The 24,308-nt window shown below is 45.6% G+C and overlaps 2 protein-coding genes across 2 annotated transcripts in view; both read right to left on the bottom strand.

Moving 5' to 3' along the window:
* Nucleotides 1-24,308, bottom strand: part of HAO1 (hydroxyacid oxidase 1) — a 443,817-nt gene that overhangs the window by 208,503 nt on the left and 211,006 nt on the right. The window lies entirely within an intron of this gene.
* The window catches only part of TMX4 (thioredoxin related transmembrane protein 4), a 118,836-nt gene that overhangs the window by 74,016 nt on the left and 20,512 nt on the right, over nucleotides 1-24,308 (bottom strand). The window contains exon 2 of the mRNA XM_077485490.1: nucleotides 15,789-15,904. Within this exon, the coding sequence (XP_077341616.1) occupies nucleotides 15,789-15,904 (116 nt within the window). The remainder of the gene's footprint in view (nucleotides 1-15,788; nucleotides 15,905-24,308) is intronic.

Genomic DNA, 24,308 nt, shown 5'->3' with positions numbered 1-24,308 from the left:
CGACTCTCTGCTCTTCCAGTGCTCACTGGAGCGCTGGGCTGTGAAAGGGGTGGGAGGGGCTGGCTCAGGCTGTCAGCAATTCACTGAGGCTGAACCAGCTGCCAGTCAAGGCATCGGTGTGTATCCTGACATAAAAAAAAAAAATAAAAAATAAAAATCGAGATATTTCCAGAGCCTGGACTGGCTCTGTGACATACAGACTTTAGCTTCTTCACTCTTATGACCCACAGGAGGAGGAGTAGGGTCATAAGAGCTTAATATCGAGCAGACTGTTTTTACTGCTGCAGGTTTTGTTGGATAACATTAGCAGAAAATAAATAAATGTCAGGCGCTCCTAAGAGCGGCAGTAAAACTATGTCCGGTGTACACGGGGTCTAAATGCAAGTGACAGATTTGAGTTCTGTTTTCCAACAAAGTCCATCTTTTGTTCAGATGATGGATTTTGGTTGTGGGTGTGGATATCACATTTTATTGTAGAACATTTCGAAAAGGTCATTGGACTTTAGGAAACATTTCTTCAATTGTTGTTCTGTCCTCTTATGATTTATGATGATGTGCAGCAGACAACAGTACAGGGACAGTACAGGGACGTTCTCATTTAGAGGCCGCCATCTGTCCTGACACAATCAATAGAAATGCCAAGCTGCACCATGTGACGGGTATACCCGGCAGACAAAAAGTTGTGAGCCGTTGTAATCGTTTATTACAGTCTATCCCGGTACACGGGATATCATATTCTGCAGGGTGACAGTAGTTGGACAATCTGAAAAAAAAAAAAAAAATGTTTCAGCAACCAGTTCCCTCTATTCATCTTCTAACCTGCACCAAGTAAATAGAACAAGGGTTTGGATTGGATGCTATGGACAGCCACCTCTAGTTATTATACATCAGGAAATAATTACAATGGGTATTAGGTTAGTGTAATAAAGCTGGACTCCCAAAACAGAATTTTTTTTTTTTTTATCTTTATTACCTTAACCACTTCAGCCCTGGAAGGATTTGCCCCCTTAACGACCAGAGCATTTTTTGCGATAAAGCACTGCGTCGCTTTAGCTGACAATTCCGTGGTTGTGCGACGCTGTACCCAAACAAAATTGATGCCCCCCCACACACAAATAGAGCTTTATTTTGGTGGTATTTGATCACCTCTGCGGTTTTTATTTTTTTCGCGCTGTTAAAAAAAAAAATATATATATATATATATATATATATATATATATATATATATATATTTATTTATTTATTTATATTTGTTTTTTTACTTTTTCCTATAATAAATCTTTCCAAAAAAAAAAAAATTTCTTTCTTTCTCAGTTTAGGCCAATATGTATTCTTCTACATATTTTTGGGAACCAAAAAAAAAAAAAAAAAATCAATCATCGCAATAAGCGTATATTGATTGGTTTGCGCAAAAGTTATAGCGTCTACAAAATAGGGGATATTTTATGGCATTTTTTTTTGGTGATCTGCGACATTGCAGCAGACAGATCGAGCAGTTTACTCTTTTTTGGGACCACAGACATTTATACAGCGATCAGAGCTAAAAATAGCCACTGATTGCTGTATAAATATCACTGTTAGGGAAGGGGGCTAACACTAGGGGGCGATCAAGGGATTAGATGTGTTCCCTCAGCGTGTTCTAAATTTAGGGGGGGGGGGGGGGGCTACCACTGACATAACAGCGATCACTTTTCCCGATGACAGGGAACAGAAGAGCTGTTCGATCAGTAGGCAGTGCAGGGAAATGTCTCGTTTTGTTTCTCCTCGCCGCCATCACTGGCGAACAGAGTCCGCGGGACCCGCTCCCGTGACATGCAAGCGCCCGCTATCCTGCTATTACAAAGGGAAGTACGGGTACACCCATTTGCGCAGGAGAGCCACTCTGCCGACGTGTGCCGGTCGGCAAATGGTTAAAGAGTAACTCCACTTCTGTTGCAGAAGAATAAAAAAAAAAAACACAACACAAACCACCCCCTCTGGGCGATCTATGTGCACAAGGATTTTAACAAATTTTGTTGCAGAGTCTTACCTTTTGTTATTCTGAAGTAGCGGTTTGTCTTTGTCAATGCGGAAAGTGAATGGGAGTGACTTTATAATTATCAATCAGCTGCTGCACTCTCAGGGCTCTGAGGAAAGTGGCAGGGTCTGTATCCATTTAGTTGCAATTTCATTTTGGGAGTATTTCACCAAATAAAATAGGATTTTTTGTACTCACTGTAAAATCCTTTTCTCTGTAATTCACCGACTGACACAGCTCCTCTCTTAGCCATTGGGTTGTTACGCCACCTTGAGGAGAATACTAGGCATTACATGTTATGTAGAACACAGAACTTTCCAGTTCCGCCCAAGGGGCGGTCCCTTAACAATCCCCCAGCCTGCCGTGCAGTCATCAGTACGTCAACAAGCAGTATAACGTAAAGAAAAAAACAGGAGGGGCGGGTGCTGTGTCAGTCAGGGGAATTACATATTACGCTGAGTACAAAAAATCCTATTTTCTCTTATATTCACTGACTGACACAGCTCCTCTTAGCCATTGGGACGTCTCCAAGCAGTGCCAAACAAGGGGTGGGAAAACGGTATAAAAACCTTCATCCACCATGGCAAGTGGGAACTAGTGAAACTTTAACCGCAAAAAACAACAGTGCGTGGAAAAAAACACCACAAAACCAGGGTACACCTCAACAGGAGGGACTCCCCCTTAACCACACCAAAAACTGCGGTAAATAATGCAACAGTGCATTAACGTAAAAGGGTACTGTGTTTTTACCCCCGATAAAAAAAAAAAAAAAAAAAAAAAAAAAAAAAAGGAAATATTGCATACACAATTGCAACTATACAGCCGATGCACTGACGTCTACCTTGTAAAACTTGGTAAACGTGTGGACAGACAACCAGGTCGCTGCTATACACACATTTGAGCGACAGGCGCTTGATGTCGGAAGGCCCAAGACGTTCCGATTTCCCTTGTGGAGTGGGCCGTGACCAGAAAGGGGGGGCACCAGCCCCTTCAAGGCGTAGGCTTGTACTACAATCTGTTTGATCCACCTGGAAATGGTGGCCGAGACCGCCATGCCTTTCTTTGGACCAGCCACCGAAACAAACAGGGAGCCTGACTTCCGAAAGGGAGCCGTGGCAGACAGATACACTTTCAGAGCCCGAACCACGTCCAGAACGTGAAGGGCCACCTCCTTAGGATGTGCCGGCTTAGGACACAAAGAGATTAAACACAATGTCATCATTGATGTGAAACGCCGAGACCACTTTCGGCATAAAAGATGGTTGCGGACGCAACACCACCTTATCCTTGTGGATAACCAGATAGGGCGACTTGCAGGAAAAGGCTGCCAGTTCCGAAACCCTCCTGGCCGATGCGATGGCCACTAGAAAGACCACTTTCTGGGAAAGAGTAAACAAGGGAATCTCCCTGATATTTTCAAATGGCAGTTTTTGAAGTGCCGATAACACCAGGTTCAGATCCCATGGGGGTAACGGTGGGCGCACCGGAGGGACTACATGTCGCACCCCTTGAACAAAAGTACTCACTAGTGAGTGAGACACCAGGGGTCGTTGAAAAAAAAAAAAAGACAGCCAAGGCTGATATTTGTCCTTTAATGGTGCTTAAATGCCAATTTCTGGTCCACCCCTTGCTGAAGAAACAGCAGGATCCTGGATATAGAAAAAGAGCGCGGATGCCATCCTTTCTCCTCAAACATGGAGGTGTAGGCCTTCCAAGTATGAAGATATATCTTCCAGGAAGATTTCCATGCTCTCAAAAAATAGTTGGGATCAACGAGACCGACAGACTCCGGTTGCTCAACACCTGGCTCTCAATAGCCATGCCATTAAAGCCAGCGATGGTAAAGCAGGATGGAGAATCGGACCTTGAGACAGAAGGTCCTCTCGTAAACGGTAGTCGCCATGGGGCATCTGCCAACAAGCGCACTAGGTCTGTGTACCAAGGACGCTGAGGCCAATCTGGGGCAACCAGAATTACTGGGATCCCCTCGACTTCCACTCTGTGAAGCAGATGTGGTAACAGTTTTAGTGGAGGAAAAGCATAGATCAGCTGGTACTGATCCCACGGAGCCACCAGCGCATCTGGTGCGTCTCGGCACCTTCCGATTGAGACGGGAGGCCAGAAGATCCACGTCTGGTGTGCCCCACTGCAGGCACAGAAGCCTGAATACCTCCGGATGCAACGCCCATTCTCCTGGGTCCAGCATCTGGTGACTTAGATAGTCCGCCTGCCAGTTCTGCCCACCGAAGTATGTGAGTGACCTGCCGTGCGGACGCCCTTGCAGTCTCATAGACCATGTGGAGAGGCACAGCCTGATCGCTCTTAGCGCGAGCGGATTGATCGGCAACTTGGATTCCTTGATCCACCAGAGGCCCTGAGCCGACTGATCCCCCATCACTCCACCCCAGCCGGATAGGCTGGCGTCCGTTGTGATCACTGTCCATTTCAGAGGTAGGAACGACTTCCCGGACCGAAGCACCGGGGACCTCAGCCACAAAAATCAGGGAATCTCTGACTAACTAGCTCATCTGTATCTGTCGATCTAGGGACAATGGAGATTTGTCCCACTTTGTCAAAATCTCCTTCTGCAGAACATTGGTGTGGAACTGGACATATGGTACTGCCTCGAAGGAGGCCACCATGAGTCCCAGGACTCGCGTGCAAAAGCGAAGAGACGACCACTTGTGGTTCATCAGCAGTTTTATCGCGGCTCGGAGAGACTGCAGCTTGTCTGAAGGAAGAAACACTCTCGCTTCCCTGGAGACCAGCAGCAAGCCTAGGTACTCCAAACGCTGGGTCGGTACCATCACCGACTTTTTTAGGTTCAACAGCCACCCAAATTCTTGCAGGGTCTGCATGGTGATCGCCACATCCTCTTCTAATTCTGAGGCGGAAGATGCACTCAGGAGGAGATCGTCTAGGTATCCCACGATCACAATCCTGCATTGCCGCAGCAACTGCAAAACTGGAGCCAATACCTTGGTAAAGACTCGGGGGGCTGATGCCAAACCTAAAGGGAGAGCCACACACTGGTAGTGGGCTACCCCGACTGCAAACCGCAGAAACTTTTGATGCCGAAGGCATATGGGTATGTGCAGGTACGCATCCTGGATGTCCAAAGACGCCAGGGAGTCTCCTTGATGGAGTGCAGTGACTACTGAGCGAACTGATTCCACTCTGAACCTCTGTACTTTCACAAAGTGATTGAGGGCTTCTAGATCCAAGATTGGATGTACCTCTTCCTTCTTGGGAACTAAAAACAGGATCGAGTAGACCCCCTGGAAACGTCCTGATTCCGGAACAGGTACAATCAACCCGCGATTCAGCAGGTCCCTTACTGCCCCCAAGAGGGCCTCCCGGCGAACCGGGAGAACGGGTATGCTGGAGAGGAAGAATCTGTTTTGCGACCAAGAGAAGAACTCTATCTTGTAGCCATAGGAAATCAGATCGCCGACCCATTGGTCGGACAGTCGAGAGGCCCACCGGGCTGCAAACTCCCAAAGGCGACCCCCCACCCATGACATGAGTCAGCGGTCGTCCTGTCCCACTAGGGACATTTTGCCGAAGCTCTGGATGGACAAAAAAGCCGTTTGTGAGCAGAAAAGGAGGGTCCTTGCCTACGGCGTGGCTCCTTAGCCTTCCTGGCCTGTGGGAGTAGTGTACGCTTACCACCTGTGGCATTTTTAATAATGTCATCCAAAGAGGCGCCAAAGAGCCAGTCGCCAAGGAAGGGAAGATCCGTCAGGGCCTTTTTTGGATGCCTGGTCGGCAGACCAGCTTTTCAACCAAATCAGGCACCGCAGCACCACTGCTGACACTGAAGCCCTGGATAACAGGGGAAGAGTATCCAGGCCCACGTCACAAACGTACTTAAGGCCTTGCATTAGTTGGTCTGCCAATTCCACGCAGACAGGAGAAGCCTGCTGTTCTCCCAATTCGCAGTGCGTCAGTTTTGCCCACTCAGTCAGTGTCTGCGACAAGTGCGGATGCCAGTACCGGTCGCACGGCTGACCCCACAACTGTAAACGAGGAACGAGCCACTGCCTCGGCCTTCCTGTCCGTGGGATCCTTAAATACAGGAGTCCCCTCTACCGGGATTGTGGTTACTTTGTTTAACCTGGATACTGGGGAGTTCACGACTGGAGGAGCCGATCACTTTTTGAGAAGGCTTTCCTCAAAAGGGTAATGCACCGCCATGTATTTGGGGACCGAAAAGGTCCATTGCGGGCGACCCCATTCCTTGTAAATGAACTTGTCAAAATAAGTCAGATACGGGAACACCTTAGGTGCTGGCTTACGGGACCCAAAAGGAACAGCTACAGCAGCAGAGGGATCTGCTGGCTCCTGAATTTTCAGGGTATCACGCACAGCTGTGATAAGTGCTCCAACAAGCGCTTTGTCGCGCATGGACCCGGACTCATCCTCACTGTCCGAACGGTCCAGGGTCAGCATCATCTAAAATAGAGCAGGGGTCACCAGCCTCAGCAGGGCCAGAGTCTGCATCAGAGCTCTCCCCAGAGGACGGGGGGGGGGGGGGGGGGGCAGCTTTTTAGCACCTTTGCGCCTAAGTACCGCCTCCATCTTGGCAACAAATGAATTGAGGATCGCACACAACGTGTCCAAAGGCACTGCGCATTCCGCAGGCGAACCGGTTGCAAATGCCTGGATTTCGGGGGAAGAAACCATTTTCTGAAGCCATGCTGACCTTACCTTGTCTGCCACCTGAAGGGGACTTAGGACAGTAACGGTCCCACCCTCCTTACTGCTGCTGGCTGAGGGGCTCTTTCCCGCAGGACTCACCACCCTGAAAGGCTCTGTGCTATCCAGCAAGTAGTGCCTGTGGTCTCTGTTGGCTCCCAGGTGCAGAGGAATCTGGTCTATGTCAGTTGAAGCTGCTGCTAATGATGCTGAAACCGCTCTGCAATGTACTCAGCCTCAAAGGAAATGGCCGCCCAGTGTCCAGCATAAGGACATAAAACACTGGGAAAATGGCCGCCGGAGTACAGGGACACATGCTGCCGCTAGAGAAAGCTGAAAAACGTGCTCAGGCTTCTAGAAAATGGCTGCCGGCGTCCAGTATAAGGACAAATCACAGGGAAAATGGCAGCCGAAAAACACAGGAGAGCATGCTTTCCCTTGCCCATATCTAAGATGACCGCTGACACTGAAACCATGAGGGACAGAGCTAAAAAATGTTGGTGAACAGCGCTGCAAAGATCACAGGCACCCCCAGGGACATGAAAAACAGGACTCAGGACACAGCCAGTCAGCGCAGCACCCCCACAGGTGAGAGCCCCCCGCCCCCCCCCCGAAGAGCCCCTGCACATAACACACACCGCTAGTCAGCCATACGCAGCATCCCCCAGAAGAGAGGGAGGTGATCCTTCTCCTTCATTAGGCAAAATAAAACTGATGAACGCATGGCAGGCTGGGGGGTTGTTACCTAAGGGACCGCCCCTTGGGCAGAACTGGAAAGTTCTGTGTTTTACATAACATGTAATAACTAGTATTATCCTAAAGATGGTGTAACAACCCAATGGCAAAGAGAAGAGCTGTGTCAGTCGGTGAATATAAGAGAACTTACATTTGTTGCAGGGGATGCCCAAAATCTAACGTGGAAGAGAGAAAGGTAACAGCGCTCTCTGCAGGGACAACCCAATCCATAGACCAGATCCACTCACAGATGCCTAGGCTTGATGTATCCCAAACCCCAACGGAATAAATAAGAAGAGCCAGCTACACTGAAATCCTTAAAGTGTCGTTTATTGGTACATCAGAGTGACAGTAAAACAATAGGCCTGACGCGTTTCAGCAATAGCCTTAGTCGTAGCTACGACTAAGGCTATTGCCGAAACACGTCAGCGCTATTGTTTTCCTGTCACTCTGATGTACCAACAGGGCCGCTGATAAAAATCATGGGGCCCCATACAGCCTACCTGACAGGGCCCCCTTCAACCCCCACCCTGGTCCCTCCCTAGACCCACCTTGAAACAAACAATGTGCAGATTTGTCTTCAAGTGATATTTATCACTGCAGACAGTGCCACCCATGCCATAATGTGCTGTAGACAGTGCCACCCATTCCACCAATGCCATTGGCAGCATGGGTGGCATTGTCTCTACAGGCAGCACATGCGTTGTGGCATTGGCAGCATGGGTGGCACTGACTAATACATTATGGCCTTGGTGGCACGGGTGGCACAGTCTGAAGCACATTATGGAATCGGTGACACTGTCTCTGCAGGCAGCACATGCGTTATGGGCAATAACGCATGTGCTGCCTGCAGAGACAGTGCCACCCATGCCACGTGCTGCAGACAGTGCCACCCATGCCGCCAATGCCATAATATATAGATGCTGCTGCAGACAGATACAGTGATATAGTAGATCTTAACTCACAACCCCCCCTCCCCAGTCTCACTGTCACGGTCTCTGGCCGAGAACAGAGCAGAGCGCCATGATCGGAGGGAGAGGAATCAGTCCGCCAGGGAAGGCAATGTGCGGGCCGGGACTTGAGCCAGCATGAGGAGCGGGTGCGGAAGCGATATGTGCCCCGAAACAGAAGAAATAGTCCCTCCCCCAGATGAGGTAGGTTGATGATGGGTGCTGGCTGAATTTTTTTCTATTCTGCATTAAAGCGGGGTTCCACTGCCTAAATGTTTTGTTTTTTTTGCTAAAATGTCACAGATTCAATTATTTAAAATTAAAACTCACTTGTTTCAGTTTTTTATGCTGTTAAGATGTCAGTTTTCTGTTTAAAAAAAGTTTAAATCTTCTTTTTTGGCCGTTCTCATCTTGCCTGTGGGCATGTGAAGCCCACAGGCATCCTCTTCCGGGGATACAGTGCTGCTGATCGACCAGCATGCACTGTGCGTTGTATCCCCGATCTCGCGCATGCGCAGTAAGTTGAATTTGGAGCGCCGTCAATAGCTCGGGTTGCCATCGCAACAGGCGGCGGCGTCTGAAATCTCGTGATAACTCGCGCCAGGCTGCCTCACTGACTCCTGGGAACAATGACACAAGCTCCCAGGAGCCAGTGCGGCAATCAGGAAATTACGAAATAGCCGCACTAGCTACGCCTCTATCCGCACACAGGAAATACAGAGATTACAATGACAAGTAAGTTACAAAGAAAAAAAAAAAAATCTTCAGTTTTTACATTAGGAGATAGAGTTGATTGGATTGGTCTAATGTCTTAAAATCGGGTGGAGCTCCGCTTTAATTCGGCCTCTGTGCAGATTTTCCCGGGTCCCCCTGCTGACCAGGCCCAGTACAACAGGGCCAGTTGTACTGGCCTATCAGCGACCCTGTGTACCAATAAACGACACTTCAACGATTTCAGTGTTGCTGGCTCTTCTTACTACTGATGCCCAAAATCTAACTTGTATCTTAGTGCAGACTTTTAAGAAAATCAAGGAGCCACACAAGCTGGAATATTGCATTTTACAGAAAATTACAGCGCTGCAGATTGAAAAGGAAAGGTGATTTTTAAGAACTTTCCCTGTTCACTGTAGTGGGCAGAATGGGGAATCTCAGACCCCCGAGGTCTGAACTGCCCACTGGTACTGTGTTGTTTGATTGACAGCCCAGGCACACATACTGAAGCTGCATAGAAAGTGGATGTAAAAGTCCAAAACTAAAAATCATAATGGAAGGGGAAAGGAGGGAGGATGGGTGAGGTAGTGTGACCACTCTGGAGTAGCAAGTTCTATATAATTCTATATAGTGCTATATAAAATGTATTAAAAAATGTAGGCATGTATGTATATATTTTACACACACATAAAATTGAATGAATTCACTCCTGCAAGCATATGCACTATATTACCAAAAGTATTGGGACACCTGCCTTTACAGCTCTAACAGCTTCTATGGGAATGTTTGACCATTCTTCCAGAAGCCCATTTGTGAGGTCAGGCACTGATGTTGGAAAAGAAGGCCTGGCTCAGTCTCCACTCCAAAAGGTGTTCTATCCGAGTTGAGGTCAGGACTCTGTGCAGGCCAGTCAAGTTCCTCCACCCCAAACTCGCTCATCCATGTCTTTATGGACCTTGCTTTGTGCACTGGTGCGCAGTCATGTTGGAACAGGAAGGGGCCATCCCCAAACTGTTCCCACAAAGTTGGGGGCATGAAAATGTCCAAAATGTCTTGGTAAGCTGACGCCTTAAGTTTTCCCTTCACTGGAACTAAGGGGCCGAGCCCAACCCCTGAAAAAAAAAAAAAGCCCCACACCATAATCCCACAAAATGATTTTTGACCAGTGCACAAAGCAAGGTCCATAAGGACACGGATGAGAGAGTTTGGGGTGGAGGAACTTGACTGGCCTGCACAGAGTCCTGACCTCAACCCCAATAGAACACCTTTAGGATGAATTAGAGTGGAGACCGCAAGCCAGGCCTTCTCGTCCAACATCAAATGCTCTTCTGGAAGAATGGTCAAACATTCCTAAACCTTGTGGACGGCCTTCCCAGAAGAGTTGAAGCTGTTATAGCTGCAAAGGGTGGGCCAACTCAATATTGACCCCTACGGGCTAAGACTGGGATGCTATTAAAGCGCGTGTAAAAGGCAGGTGTCCCAATACTTTTGGTAAAAGTGTATTTTAAATAAATGATATAGAACTTACTGCACCAGAGTGGTTGTACCGTCTCTCTCTCTCCCCCTCCCGAATTTGTTTTCGTGGAAAGTGAATGCGACTCATCAGCCGCCATGATACCTCCAAACGGGTACCTGGCCAGAGATATATTTGTGAAAAGCTGAACGTACACTTCAAATATTTTTTGTTTGTATCCCGAAGTTCAACTTTGATTGATGTTGCACATATGCAGTATGTTACCTTAAAGCGGACCTTCACTCGTTTTTTCATCTTTCCATCTATTAAATATTCTGCCCTTGCTGTTGTTTAAACTTTGGATAGTAATACATTTTTTTTCTGCCAGTAAATCCCTTATACAACCCACTTCCTGTTAAAAGCCAAGGCTTATGACATCATGCATGGGAGAGGGGGTCATAAGACAGCCAATGAGAGGTGCGTCTCTGTGTAAATCCAGGAAGTGAACAGGCAGCAGCTTCAGCTGCCCACAGTTAAAATGGCTGCAGCCAGACTCAGTGGAGGGAGATTTCTGCATCATATTTGGCAAGTACAAAATCACAGTATATATAAAATATGGAGAGTGATTGGAGGGAAGCTTCAGAATGGCAAAGATGTTTTTATTACAAAATTATGTGAGCAGACTGCAGCTCCTCTTTAAAAAAGATTATTACATAAATAAATGAATATTGCTCCAAAAATGTCTTCAAGTGTACATTTTATATATAAAAAGAAGGAATTCTAAGTGCAATGCTACTATGGAAACTGGAATCCCTGGTTTATAGCAGATAAAGCACTACAAGCAAAATATATGGATGCAGCTCAGGGAGTGTTATTCATATAAACACACAAGTGCTCAAAGTTTGTCTTATTTTGGTTTCTTTGTATCAGAAAAAAAAAAAAAAAAAAGGAGTGCAGATAACAGCAGCCGAAAACGCCCAACAAAAAATTCATATTCTTGATAATGATTAAGAAGTTGAATATGATACATTTATAAAAAAAAAAAAAAAAAAAAAAAAAAAAAAAAAAATTATATATATATATATATATATATATATATATATATATATATATATATATATATATATATATATATATATATATATATATATATATATATATATATATACACACACACACACGCATATATACATACATACATACACATATATTAACCATTTCTCTCCCCCCCATTTTTTTCCCCACAAATAGAGCTTTCTTTTGGTGGCATCTGCGGTTTTTAATTTTTCACGCTATAAACAAAAAAGGAGCGACAATTTTAAAAAAAAAAAAAAACTGATGGGCACTAATAGGCAGCACTGATGAGGAGGTACTGACAGGCATTACTTAGTGCCATCTGAAGGGCACTGACAGGCATTACTGATGGGGCACTGACTGGCATTCTTTGTGGGGCACAGGCTGCCAGGTGATGGGTACTCGATTTTCAGCTGATGGGAACCTCTAATGAGGACTGCACTGATATAAGATGTGCGCCCCCCCCCCCCCCCCGGCGGCACTTCCTGGTTCACGCGATGATCAGCTGTGATTGGTCACAACTGATCACGTGGCAAGAAGCCTCTGTCAGAGGCTCCATACTACGATCGGAGTTGCGGTGTGTCAGACTGACACACGGCGCCTCTGATGGCTGCAGACACCCTGGCTTGTTATCCTGATCACGTCATATGACGTCCGGTCAGGATAACAGAACCACTTTGCCGCCGTCATTTTGCTATACGACGGCCGGCAAGTGGTTAAAAACCATAAATTTGGGGTTTTGGCCAAGTGCATCCTGAATTTTTGTTTATGTGATTTTGTGCGCGGGGTCTGGGGCACGTGCTGCCGGTGGCACACTCCCACTGTGATTGGACACAGCGAGAGCCAGAGGGTCCACCGGGACGCATGGATTGTTCTCAGGAGACAGAACAGCGGTCTGCCTGTGTAAACAAGGCAGATCATCGTTCTGCCAGAGGGGAAGATGGAGATCCTGCGTTTCTGCTAAGCTCTGTCTTTCCCCAGTCAAAGCACCCCCCCCCCCCCGCCCCCAACACACAGTTAGAAAGCACTCCCTAGGGACACACTTAATCCTTTGATCACCCCTGATGTTAACCCCTTCCCTGCCAGAGTTATTAAAACAGTGACAGTGCATTTTTTGTTTTTAGCCCTGATCACTGTATTTGTGTTATTGGTCTCAAAAAAGTGTGTTAGGTGTCCGATTCGTCCACCGCAATTGTTGCAGTCCTGGGAAAAAAATAAAAATAAAAAACAACACACACACACACACACACACACACACACCATTCTATAAATATATTCCATAGTTTGTAGACGCTATACATTTTACGCAAACCAATCAATATAGGCTTATTGGGATTTTTTTTTTTTTTTACCAAAAATATGTAGCAGAATATGTAGCACAGTACATATTGGCCTAAACTGATGAAGAAATTAGATTTTTTTTAATTGGGTATGTTTTATAGCAAATGTTTTTTATTTTTTTTTTGTTTATAGCACCAAAAGCGCAGAGGTGATCAAATATCACCCAAAAGAATGTTCTATCTGTGGGAAAAAAAAAACAAAGAAAAAAAAAAAAACACACATTTATTTTATTTGGGTATAGCGTTGCACAACCACACAATTGTCAGTTATAGTAGCACAGTGCTGTATCGTAAATAAAGGCCTGGTCATGGGGAAGGGGGGGGTAAACCTTCCAGGGCTGAAGTGGTTAAAGCGGTTGTAAACCCGTACATATACCCAGTGAAGTGTGACTGGCCTCAGGTGATACACAGATGAAGCAAATCCTCCTACATAAGTTATACCTATTTATCTGCCATCTTCTCTACATCCATTTGAAATCCAAAATTTATAGGCTTGTTTGAGAGTTTAGCGGAAAAAAAAAAAAAAATAAGAAAAAAAAGAAAAAAAAAAAAAAGGGGGGGGGGGAGAGCTGAAGTTACACTCTGCAGAGCTCAGTGAGGAGAACTCAGAGCTGATTGGAGGGGAAGGGGCACACTCTCCTTCACACAGACAACTTGTCATAAGTGACTCACGCTGAGAGGAAGGAAGCAGCTGACAGAAATGACACTTAGTGCTCTGGATCGAGACAAGTATACACTATAGAGGGATATACTTTGTTCATATTTCATGTCTGAGGTTTACAGCACTTTAACCACTTACAGATCGGACCATTTTTCTGGTCAAAGACCAGACCACTTTTTGGGCGATTCGGCACTGCGTCGCTTTAACTGACAATTTGCGCGGTCGTGCGACGTGGCTCCCAAACAAAATTGACGTCCTTTTTCCCCCACAAATAGAGCTTTCTTTTGGTGGTATTTGATCACCTCTGCGGTTTTTATTTTTTGCGCTATAAACAAAAATAGAGCGACAATTTTGAAAAAAATAAATAAAAAATACGCATAATTTTTTACTTTTTGTTATAATAAATATCCCCCAAAAATATATTAAAAAACATTTTTTCCCCTCAGTTTAGGCCGATACGTATTTTTCTACATATTTAAAAAAAAAACAAAAAAAAAAAAAAAAACTAGGGATAGTTTTATGGCATTTTTATTAATAATTTTTTTTTTTTTTACTAGTAATGGCGGCGATCAGCGATTTTTATTGTGACTGCAACATTATGGCGGACACATCGGACATTTTTGACACATTTTTGGGACCAGTCATTTATACAGCAATCAGTGCTATCTATATAAATGCAGTGATTCCTGTGTAAATGACACTGGCAGTGAAGGGGTTAACCAGGGGGTGGCAGTGTAGGGGTTAAGTGTTCCTAGGGGTGTGTTACTAACTGTGGGGGGGGTTGGGCTTTCATTTAGTGAACACTGATCTCTGCTCTAATCACATGGAGCAGAGATCAGTGTCACTAGTTGCTAGGCAGAATGGAGCCCCCCCATTTCTGGCCAGCAATGTCCACGAGTGTCTCGGACATCCAAGACTCTCCCTCCTGATTGGCTGAGACACAGCAGTGGCGCCATTGGCTCCCATGCTGTCAAAGTCAATCAGGAGAAAGAGGGGGCGGGGCGGGCCGTGGCTCCATGTCTGAATGGACACACAGAGCTGTAACTCAATTCGGGTGCCCCATAGCAAGCTGCTGTATGTGGGGGGCACTCAACAGGAGGGAGGGGCCAGGAGCACCAAAGAGGGCCCTGAGAAGAGGTGGATCGGGGCTGCTCTGTGCAAAACCAACTGCACAGAGGAGGCAAGTATGACATGTTTATTATTTTTATAGGGAAAAAAAAAAAACAGAGACTTTACTCTTTAACTGTTTGCCGACCGCCGCCTGTACATTTACGTATGTTTTTCGGGGATACCCACGATCGTCTCACAGAGAGGAAGAACGGGGAGATGCTAATGTAAACAAGCATCTCCCCATTCTGCCTAGTGACAGTGTCACTGATCTCTGCTCCCTGTGATCGGGAGTGGTGATCAGTGACGTGTCACTCGTAGCCAACCCCCCCCCCCCCCAGTTAGAATCACTCCCTAGGACATACTTAACCCCTTCCTAGCCAGCTAGTGGTTAACTCCTTCACTGCCAGTGTCATTGTTACAGTAATCAGTACAATTTTATAGCACAGATCGCTGTATAAATGCCAATGGTCCCAACAATGTGTCAAAATTTGTACGATGTGTCCGCCATGATGTCTCAGTCATGATAAAAGAGAAAAAAAGAAAAAAAAAAAAAAAAAAAAAGGATCGCTGCCAGATCACACAGTCACGCCCAGTCCCATCCCAGCCATTGGACCTGTGTTATGTCCATCATAGGCTGGGACCAGGTGTGACTGAGCGGAGCAGAGAGGAGCCAAGCCTAGTCAAGTACACTAAGCTATGTGTATATCGGCGCTCAGCTCCTCTCACAGTCACGGATTGCGTGAGCCGAGAGGGGCCCACAATCAGTGGGGATTCGGCATATAAAAACACACACCCACGATTTTCCCCTGATTTTAAGTGCGTGTTATACGCCGATAAATACGGTACTTGATTTAGCTGGACTTGTGTTGCAGTTTATAGTCCTGCTGTTTGCAATACCCTCTGAACTATTTGTGTGCACTTGATATTTCTATGGATCTGCCCTCTGGCCTGCACTGTAAATTCTAGATCATATCCCCTCTGCAGAGGCTGTTGCAGAGCACCCCCCCCCCCCCCCCACCGTGTAATAGAACCGTCTTACCTGGTTGTTGAGTGACGTCCACTTTGGCAACTTTAACATTAAGGCCGGAACTTCGTTTTGCAAAATTCTCCCAATCTGCTTCGATCTGCTGGCATGCTGGACACCAAGGAGCATAACTGGAATGACAAATACCTGTGTATTACATTAGAGTTACGATATACACAGGGCTTTTTTTTCTCAGAAATAGGTGCAGGAACTCAACCACAAACCCCCCCCCCCCTCACAACACACACACCCTTCAAAACAGCATCAAATACTGAGTGTGGTCATATCTCACTAACAGTGGGAAGGTCTTAAAGGGGCATTAAATAAAAGGAGTACATTATACACAGAGTGCAGAGTTCAGGGGTGCGTTATATACAGAGTGCAGAGTTCAGGGGTGCATTATATACAGAGTGCAGAGTTCAGGGGTGCACTATACACAGAGTGCAGAGCTTCTTACCTCTGCATCCCATCCACATCTCACTTTCACCCCTCTTTCCAGCCGGCCCTAGGAACTCCTCCATCATCCAGTGGGGGTGTTGGCATCTGCACTGCACCCCAGGCACCCACATCTCTCTTGTCCCCATGCTGCACTCAGAGTGCAAAGCGTCTCAGCAGCACAGTGATGTAGTGGGTAGCACTTTCACCTAGCAGCAATAGGGTCGCTGGTTCAAATCCCGACCACGACACCATCTGCCTGGAGTTTGCATGTTCTCCCTGTGTGCCTGCGTGGGTTTCCTCCGGATACTCCCGTTTCCTCCCACACTCCAAAGACATGCTGGTAGGTTAATTAGACCTTGTCTAAAAAAAAAAAAAATTGGCCTTAATATGTGTATGTGTATGTCAATGTCGTATGTGTTTGTAAGTGTGTCAGGACCTTACGGGGTAAAGGACCACGCAAAGCCGCAGATGGACTCTGGTGGCAAGAAAGCGCCCTGAGGCGATTCAGTTCGCATAGGTAGCGCTATACAAGTCACTCAGCGTGAAAGGGGTCTTAGTGACCCTCCCAGCCAGTGTCCGTTATGACCAGAACTATACTAGGGTAGCCAGGGTTTTTTTTCCCCTCAGAAAATAGGTGCAGGAACTGACCCACGACCATCAACCCCCCCCCCCCCCCCACCACCAAAAAAAAAAAAAAACACACACCCTCTAAACCCCTCAAATTTCACTAATGGTGGAAGGGTCTTAAAGGGGTATTAAATACCAGGAGTGCATGATGTGCAGAGTTCAGGGGTTGCTGTGTGCAGAGTTCGAGGGTGCCCTGCATACAGAGAGCAGAGTTCAGCCTTCTTCCACAACTGCTTACCTCTGCACCCTCCACCCCCATCCACATCTCACCACTCTTCAGCTCTGACCTCTGCATGGATCCCCCATTCCACTGCCCCCCCCCCCCCCATCTTCTCCCTCCCTCCTTAAAATCTCCACCGTCTTCCACATCTTACTTGTGTTTCTGTATTTAGCTGAAGCACCCAGCTGGCTCTAGTATCTCCCCCGGCACACTGTAAGTGGCTCTGTCTCTCTGACTTGCAGGGAGATCCTCCAGTGGGGGTGTCGAGATCTGCACTGCACCCCCGGGGCACATGAGAGACAAACTGTCACTTGTAAACACTGAACGCTGGTCTGTTTACCAGTGATAGTGGTGAGCAGGGCCTGAGCCAGAGGTGGTAGAACTGAGCTCCACCAAGTTCCTGAAAAAAAGCCCCAAGTGTAACCAATAAAATATATTGTCCCCAAAAAAGCAGTTTGGCATTTACCAAACACCTGTAGCAGAATACATTTTGACCTAAATTTATGAAGATATTGGATTTTATTGAATATGTTTTAAAAGTAACAAATATGTTTTTTTTCAAAAAAACATTTTTTTTTTTTTGGTTCATACAATAAAAAAAAAAAAAAAAAAAAAGATATAAAATTTAATTTGGGTACAAGGTTGCATGACTGCCCAATTCCCAGTTATCCACTTCCCTACCCAGCTATAGTAATATGATGGCTGCAGGAACACTCTGTCCCTTCGGGCAGCCGTCATATGACGTCCTCGGGCTTCCCGAGCCTCTGCGTGTGCCTGGCGGCCATGATGTCCTCCAAGCACCCACGATTGCCTGTCACACAGCGGGGACATGGATCTGTGTGTGTAAACACACAGAGCCATGTCCTGTCAGATGAGAGACCGATTATGTATTCCCAGTACCGAGGAACACCGATCGGTCTCCTCCCCTTTTGAGTCCCCTCCCCTTACAGTTAGAATCACTCCCTAGGTAACACATTTAAACCCTTGATTGCCCCCTAGTGTTAAACCCTTCTCTGCCAGTGACATTTATATAGTAAATCAGTGCATTTTTATAGCACTGATTGCTGTATAAATGTGAATGGTCCCAAAATAGTGTCAAAAGTGTCCGATATGTCCGCCGCAATGTCAGTCATGATAAAAAACACCCACACAGATCACCGCCATTACTAGTAAAAAAAAATAAAAAATACAAAAAAATTATATATATATATATATATATATATATATATATATATATATATATATATATATATATATATATATATATATATATATATATATATATATATATATATATATATATATATATATATATATATATATATATATATATATATATATATACACACACACACACATATATACACACACACACACACACATATATACATATATACATATAGATAGATAGATAGATAGATAGATAGATATTTTTTTTAATAATGCCATAAATCTACCTCCTATTTTGTAGGCGCTATAACTTTTGCGCAAATCAATCAATATACGCTTATTGCGATTTTTGTTTACCAAAAATATGTAAAAGAATATATACTGGTCTAAAGTGAGGAAGAAATTTGTTTTTGTTTTTTTAAAAATGGGGATACTTATTATATTGTGGTTTTTTTCAAAATTGTTACTTTTTTGTTTATAGCGCAAAAAGCTAAAAAAAAAACAACAAAAAAAAAAAAAACGCAGAGGTGATCAAATACCACCAAAAGAAAACTATTAGTGGAGGAAAAAAAAATAATATCAAAATTTCATATGGGTACAATGTTGCATGTCCGCACAATTGTCATTCAAATTGCGACAGCGCTGAAAATTGGCCTGGGCAGGAAGGGAGTGAAAATGCCCTGTATTGAAGTGGTTAAGGTAGCGCAGCGCTGAATAGAAAAAAAAAAAAAGGAGGGGTAAAACCTTCCAGAGGTCAAGTGGTTAATAAATAGAGCCCGATGGAAGATGCAGGTATATTTGGCATGGAATTCTAATCTCGCCAATCCATTGTTCCTGGCCTCACCCATTTTTCAGACTATAAAAATGTTGTGGGTTCAGCCCTCTACTCTTCCTGCGTCCTGGTATTATATACATCTGTAATATACAGTATTTTTCTCTCCATAAGACGCACCTAGGTTTTAGAGGAGGAAAAACAAGAAGAAAAAAAAAGAAAAAAAATAATATTCTGAACCAAATGCAGTCTAACCTGTGCCAAAGAAATGCAGACTTACCAGAGGCAATAAATTGCAGCCGGACCATTGCCATTACTGCAGCCCGACCTGTGCCATTATTGCAGCCTTACCATTGCCATCGCTCGGGCTGCTCTGACTTCTATCTCGACAAGCCGGGAGATCGCCCGACGCTCGTGGGAGGGCTTTCCTCCGCTCTCCTGCCTCTCTTCCGGTACCAACGTAGTGTTGGGGGGGGGGGGGGGTGCCATTTGATGTACATTTGGACCATAAGACGCAGAGACATTATCCCCAATATTTCTCCCTGTGCCTGCGTGGGGTTCCTTCAGGTACTACGATTTCCTCCAACATGCTGGTAGGTAATGCTCCTGTCTGCAGTGGCCCTAGTACCTAAGCTTGCCACCTGTCTGGGATTTATCTGGAAAGCCCGGTTTTTATATAAATGTGTCCGGTTTTCCCAACTCCCAGACACATTATTCTGAGCATATTTTGCAGTGAGATGTCCCCAGTCCCTGCCACCAATGTGCCTTCCCCTCATCTCTGTACCCAGCCAAGAATCCAGTGACCACACTTCTCCATTTACTACTGCTGGCTACTGCCCCCCCTTCACTGATGAGTATAAACTTCATAGCTTTAAGTGGCCAAAAACAGCAGGTACCTCTCAGGATAGACCACCCACAGCTAAAGCACCCCTCTTCTCCCTGTCCGAGTCTCCTGAGCTGACAGGATCGTCTGGCTTCACAGAAGCTCAGCAGAAGGAGCAGAGCAGCCGACCGACCATCAGTGGTCGATATTCACTTTTTTTTTGAAGCATCGGTCACAAACATATCAATATTGCTTCAAGGGGTTGTTCTAGGGTGATGCATGCAGCTGCAGGCATCCCCCAGTACCGTTCTGTAGAGCGGGCAGTCAGCTTTCTTGTAACAACAACAACTGATTGGGGGGGGGGGGGTCCTTCCCCTCCCACCTCAGTTGTGCCAGGGTCTCCAGTCCCAAAGCCAGAGCAATCAGCCTGCACATCTGCTGGCTGGCCAGAGACCCGAGCGAAGATAGAGTTGGCTTTGATCAGGTCTCGGATCTACCCTGTTTCCCCTAAAATAAGACCTAGCATGAGTGTCGGTGATGGCTGCAATATAAACCCTACCCCCCCCAAATAAACCCCATCCTCTTTCCCCAAAAATAAGCCCTACCCTGAGAATAAGACATAGAAGGACTTTAACTAGGGCTTATTTGGGGGGTAGGGCTTATATTGCAGCCATCGCCGACAATCACGCTAGGTCTTATTTTAGGGGAAACAGGGTAGTAACCTGGAAGCGATGTCATGACATCACTTCCAGTTTACAGAAGACTCAAAAAAAAAAAAAAAGTCAAACTTGGCGTTTCAAATGCTTTTAAGTGCAAAGGAGAGATTTTGTGGTTTTATAGATCCGCCGGAGACATTGGGGAACAGAGTGTTTCCAAGCATCGCCGGCGCCATCGTACCTCTGGCCAAATGCAGTAATGCACGCCCCAGCGGCTTATTATTATTCAGGATTTATATAGAGACAGCAATTTACGCAGCGCTTTACAATATAAAAAAAGAGTCAATACAGTTACAATACAAGAGGATTAAGAGGGCCCTGCTCAGAAGAGCTTACAATCTAATAGGGTGGGGCAGGTGGTACAAAAAGTTATAATTGTCGGGAATGAGCTGATGGAAGTGGTAGGAGATTAGATTGAGATGTGATAGGCTTCCCTGAAGGTAGCAAGAGTAGGGGATAGCCGGACCAGTGGAGGTAGCGAGTTCCAGAGGATGGGAGAGGCTCTGGAGAAATCCTGGAGACGAGCATGGGAAGAGGAGACGAGAGAGAGCTTGAGAGTAGGAGGTCGTGAGAAGAACGGAGGGGGCGATTTGGGTGATATTTGGAGACCAAATTGGTGATGTAGCTCGGGGGGGGCAGAGTTGTGAATGGCTTTGTATGTTGTGGTTAGTATTTTGAATTTAATTCGCTGGGCGATTGGGAGCCAGTGTAGGGATTGGAGGAGAGGGTTGGCTTGAATCCTGCTCGTCTTGCGAGACAATGCTTTTTTTTTTTTTTTTCAATAGCTCGTATTGCAAAGCGCTCGTAAAAAAAAAAAAAAAATGTGGTCCTCGCAATCCGAGGTTCCACCGTATATAATATAAACTGCTGTGCGTTAGTAAAGTGTTCAGGTATGGCTTGAAGAAAAGGTGGCAACCCTACCTAGTATGTATGATTGTGAGTTTGGCATTTCAGACAGTAAGGTCTTTGAGGGAAGGGACCGATGGGAATGTACAATATAGTATATGTAAAGCGCTACAAAAATTTGACAGTGCTACACAAGTACCTATATGAATACAAAAATAAATAAATAAAAGATATAGTATAATAGTAAAGTCTAGGCTAGATATGCTCATAATTTAAATATATTTCTGCAGAGAAAGCTTTCCATTCCCTCTAGGGCCACTTAGAAGTCTGGAGCCGATTTAAAAAAAAAAAAAAACACACACATTTGTTGAATCCGTTGGACTCTTCAGTCCTGTAATACCCGAGGTTCTCATTGGTTGGGTAACTGATAGGACACCCTCACACGCTATCTCTACAGAACAGACAAGGGAAAGGCGCGGCGAGGAAAAGGCGCGGGTACATTTAAATGTGTTTTTTTTTGTTTTTTTTTGGTGTGTGGCACACATTTTAACCGATTCTGACTCATCTAAAACTCTGCCACCTGTAGAAAGAACAATCTCAGATCTTTACAGCTCGTCACAACGAAGGGCGCTAAGAGAGATATTCATTAGTCTGCTCTCTGCCAGCACTGCACATAAAGTGTGCAACACATCTGGAAGATTCGAAACCAAGCATCCCCAAATAAGATTTACTCCCCGCCCCATGTTTATTTAGGACGGGTTCACATCAGAACTTCTATGTTTCCACGCATCCTGGTTTTGACGGCCCATTTAATTCAATGGACTGCCAAACGTACCGGAACATGGAAAACTACAGCTAGCACGGCACTGTACCGGCACTTTTATCAGATCATTGCACACTAAACCACATGGTACTGCAAGATCGTGCAGCTTGGTGGCCACAAGCGCACAGCGTTCACGAGATGCATTTGAGGTGGCATTAACAGTTACCTGGCACCGACCGGGGTTTCGCTAGGTCAGCGCGTTTACACATGGTGCAGGAAATGCACACGGAACGCGCCTTTTCCACATCGCGTTCCAGTGTGGACGGGCCTTAAATGTTTCAATGCTTTTGGCAATAATACGTATAGAATGATTTGAGTAATGGTCGGGATCTTTTTTTGATAGAGGGCTGTAAATGCAGCTCCAGACATCAAAAAGGTCACACATAATAGTTACTGACTAATGTAGCACAAAGCTCTTAGGGGCTGCAACCATGATACAAGGAGGTGGTCAGAGGCTGCAACCATGATACAAGGAGGTGGTCAGAGGCTGCAACCATGATACAAGGAGGTGGTCAGAGGCTGGACATACTACAGAGGGGTTGTGAGAGACAGAGGACATGCTTCAGACTGGAGACCCTCTACATGAGACTGCTAGAGAGGTCAGCCATTACTAATATGTGTAACACATCTGGAACATTCGTAACCAAGCATCACAAGGAGATGGTCAGAGGCTGCAGACGTGATACAAGGTGATGGTCAGAGGCTGCAGACGTGATACAAGGAGATGGTCAGAGGCTGCAGACGTGATACAAGGAGATGGTCAGAGGCTGCAGACGTGATACAAGGAGATGGTTAGAGGCTGCAGACGTGATACAAGGAGATGGTCAGAGGCTGCAGACGTGATACAAGGAGATGGTCAGAGGCTGCAGACGTGATACAAGGAGATGGTCAGAGGCTGCAGACGTGATACAAGGAGATGGTCAGAGGCTGCAGACGTGATACAAGGAGATGGTCAGAGGCTGCAGACGTGATACAAGGAGATGGTCAGAGGCTGCAGACGTGATACAAGGAGATGGTCAGAGGCTGCAGACGTGATACAAGGAGATGGTCAGAGGCTGCAGACGTGATACAAGGAGATGGTCAGAGGCTGCAGACGTGATACAAGGAGATGGTCAGAGGCTGCAGACGTGATACAAGGAGATGGTCAGAGGCTGCATAGCTGGAGCATACAGCTCCAGTCTAAAAACATACCTGTAATGAAATGTATCCCAGGTCTTGCTGGTCCCAGTGCGGTGGGCCTGAGAGATTGCAGATGTGAAGGATCAAGTTGCTTGCCCTCCCAGTCTTGTCCCTTCAGCCAGTAACAAAACTCCTGATATTATTTACCACAAATGAAGGGGATCCTGTGAATGGAGGAGGAGAGCAGCCCTGTCATTCATCCAGTTGTCCATTCACAGAACACCTTGCATTCTGGAAAAATACTGGTTTGTGAAGGGGCGGCAGAAAGGGGAAGGCAAGCAGTGCGATTTTACAGTCACAGCCTCTCACTCCCACAGCAAAGGAAGATCGCAGCTGTGGGGAGGTTCATTACACTAACCAGCAGGACATGAAATACACATCAATATAAGCACATTGGTCTTGTATGGGTTTTGTTTTTTTAGTACTACACTTCAAACTTTACTTGCTCCACTATAAGCGATCACAAAAAGTGAAGTAGTATTTACTGAAAAAAAATCAAATAAAAAAAAAAAAAAAAAAATCAACAGGCTGCAGCTAGCTGTGGAACACATACACCAAGGAAACTCAAAAAAAAGAAAGCTAGCTGCTCCAAAAAGTAAAGACTTACTAAAAGTTAAACCCTTATAAACAATGATTCATGTAATCAAAAAAGTTTTTTTTATAACCGATAATCTCCAATATCAATGTCCTCATCAGTTAGTATAATTTATTATTCAATGAGAATAATAAAAGGTACCCGTCAGGAAAGAAATATGGGAGTAGCCATTCAGAGGGCTAGAGATCCCCCAAAGCCTATCATTGACCTGTCACCTGCCTGACCCGTGTGCCAGCTTCAGAAAGTACAGTGTGTGATTTTCGGAAAGCAGCTGGCCAATCTTCAGGTGACTTCTGACCCCCTGGCACTACCGCCACCATAGTGAT

Source organism: Lithobates pipiens, unplaced genomic scaffold (assembly GCF_037356315.1).
Source record: "Lithobates pipiens isolate NorthernLeopardFrog02 unplaced genomic scaffold, aLitPip1_a1.2 Scaffold_18, whole genome shotgun sequence".
Classification (NCBI taxonomy): Eukaryota; Metazoa; Chordata; class Amphibia; order Anura; family Ranidae; genus Lithobates; species Lithobates pipiens.
Note: the sequence above shows the minus strand (reverse complement) of the source record. Positions and strands in the feature narration are given on the sequence as shown.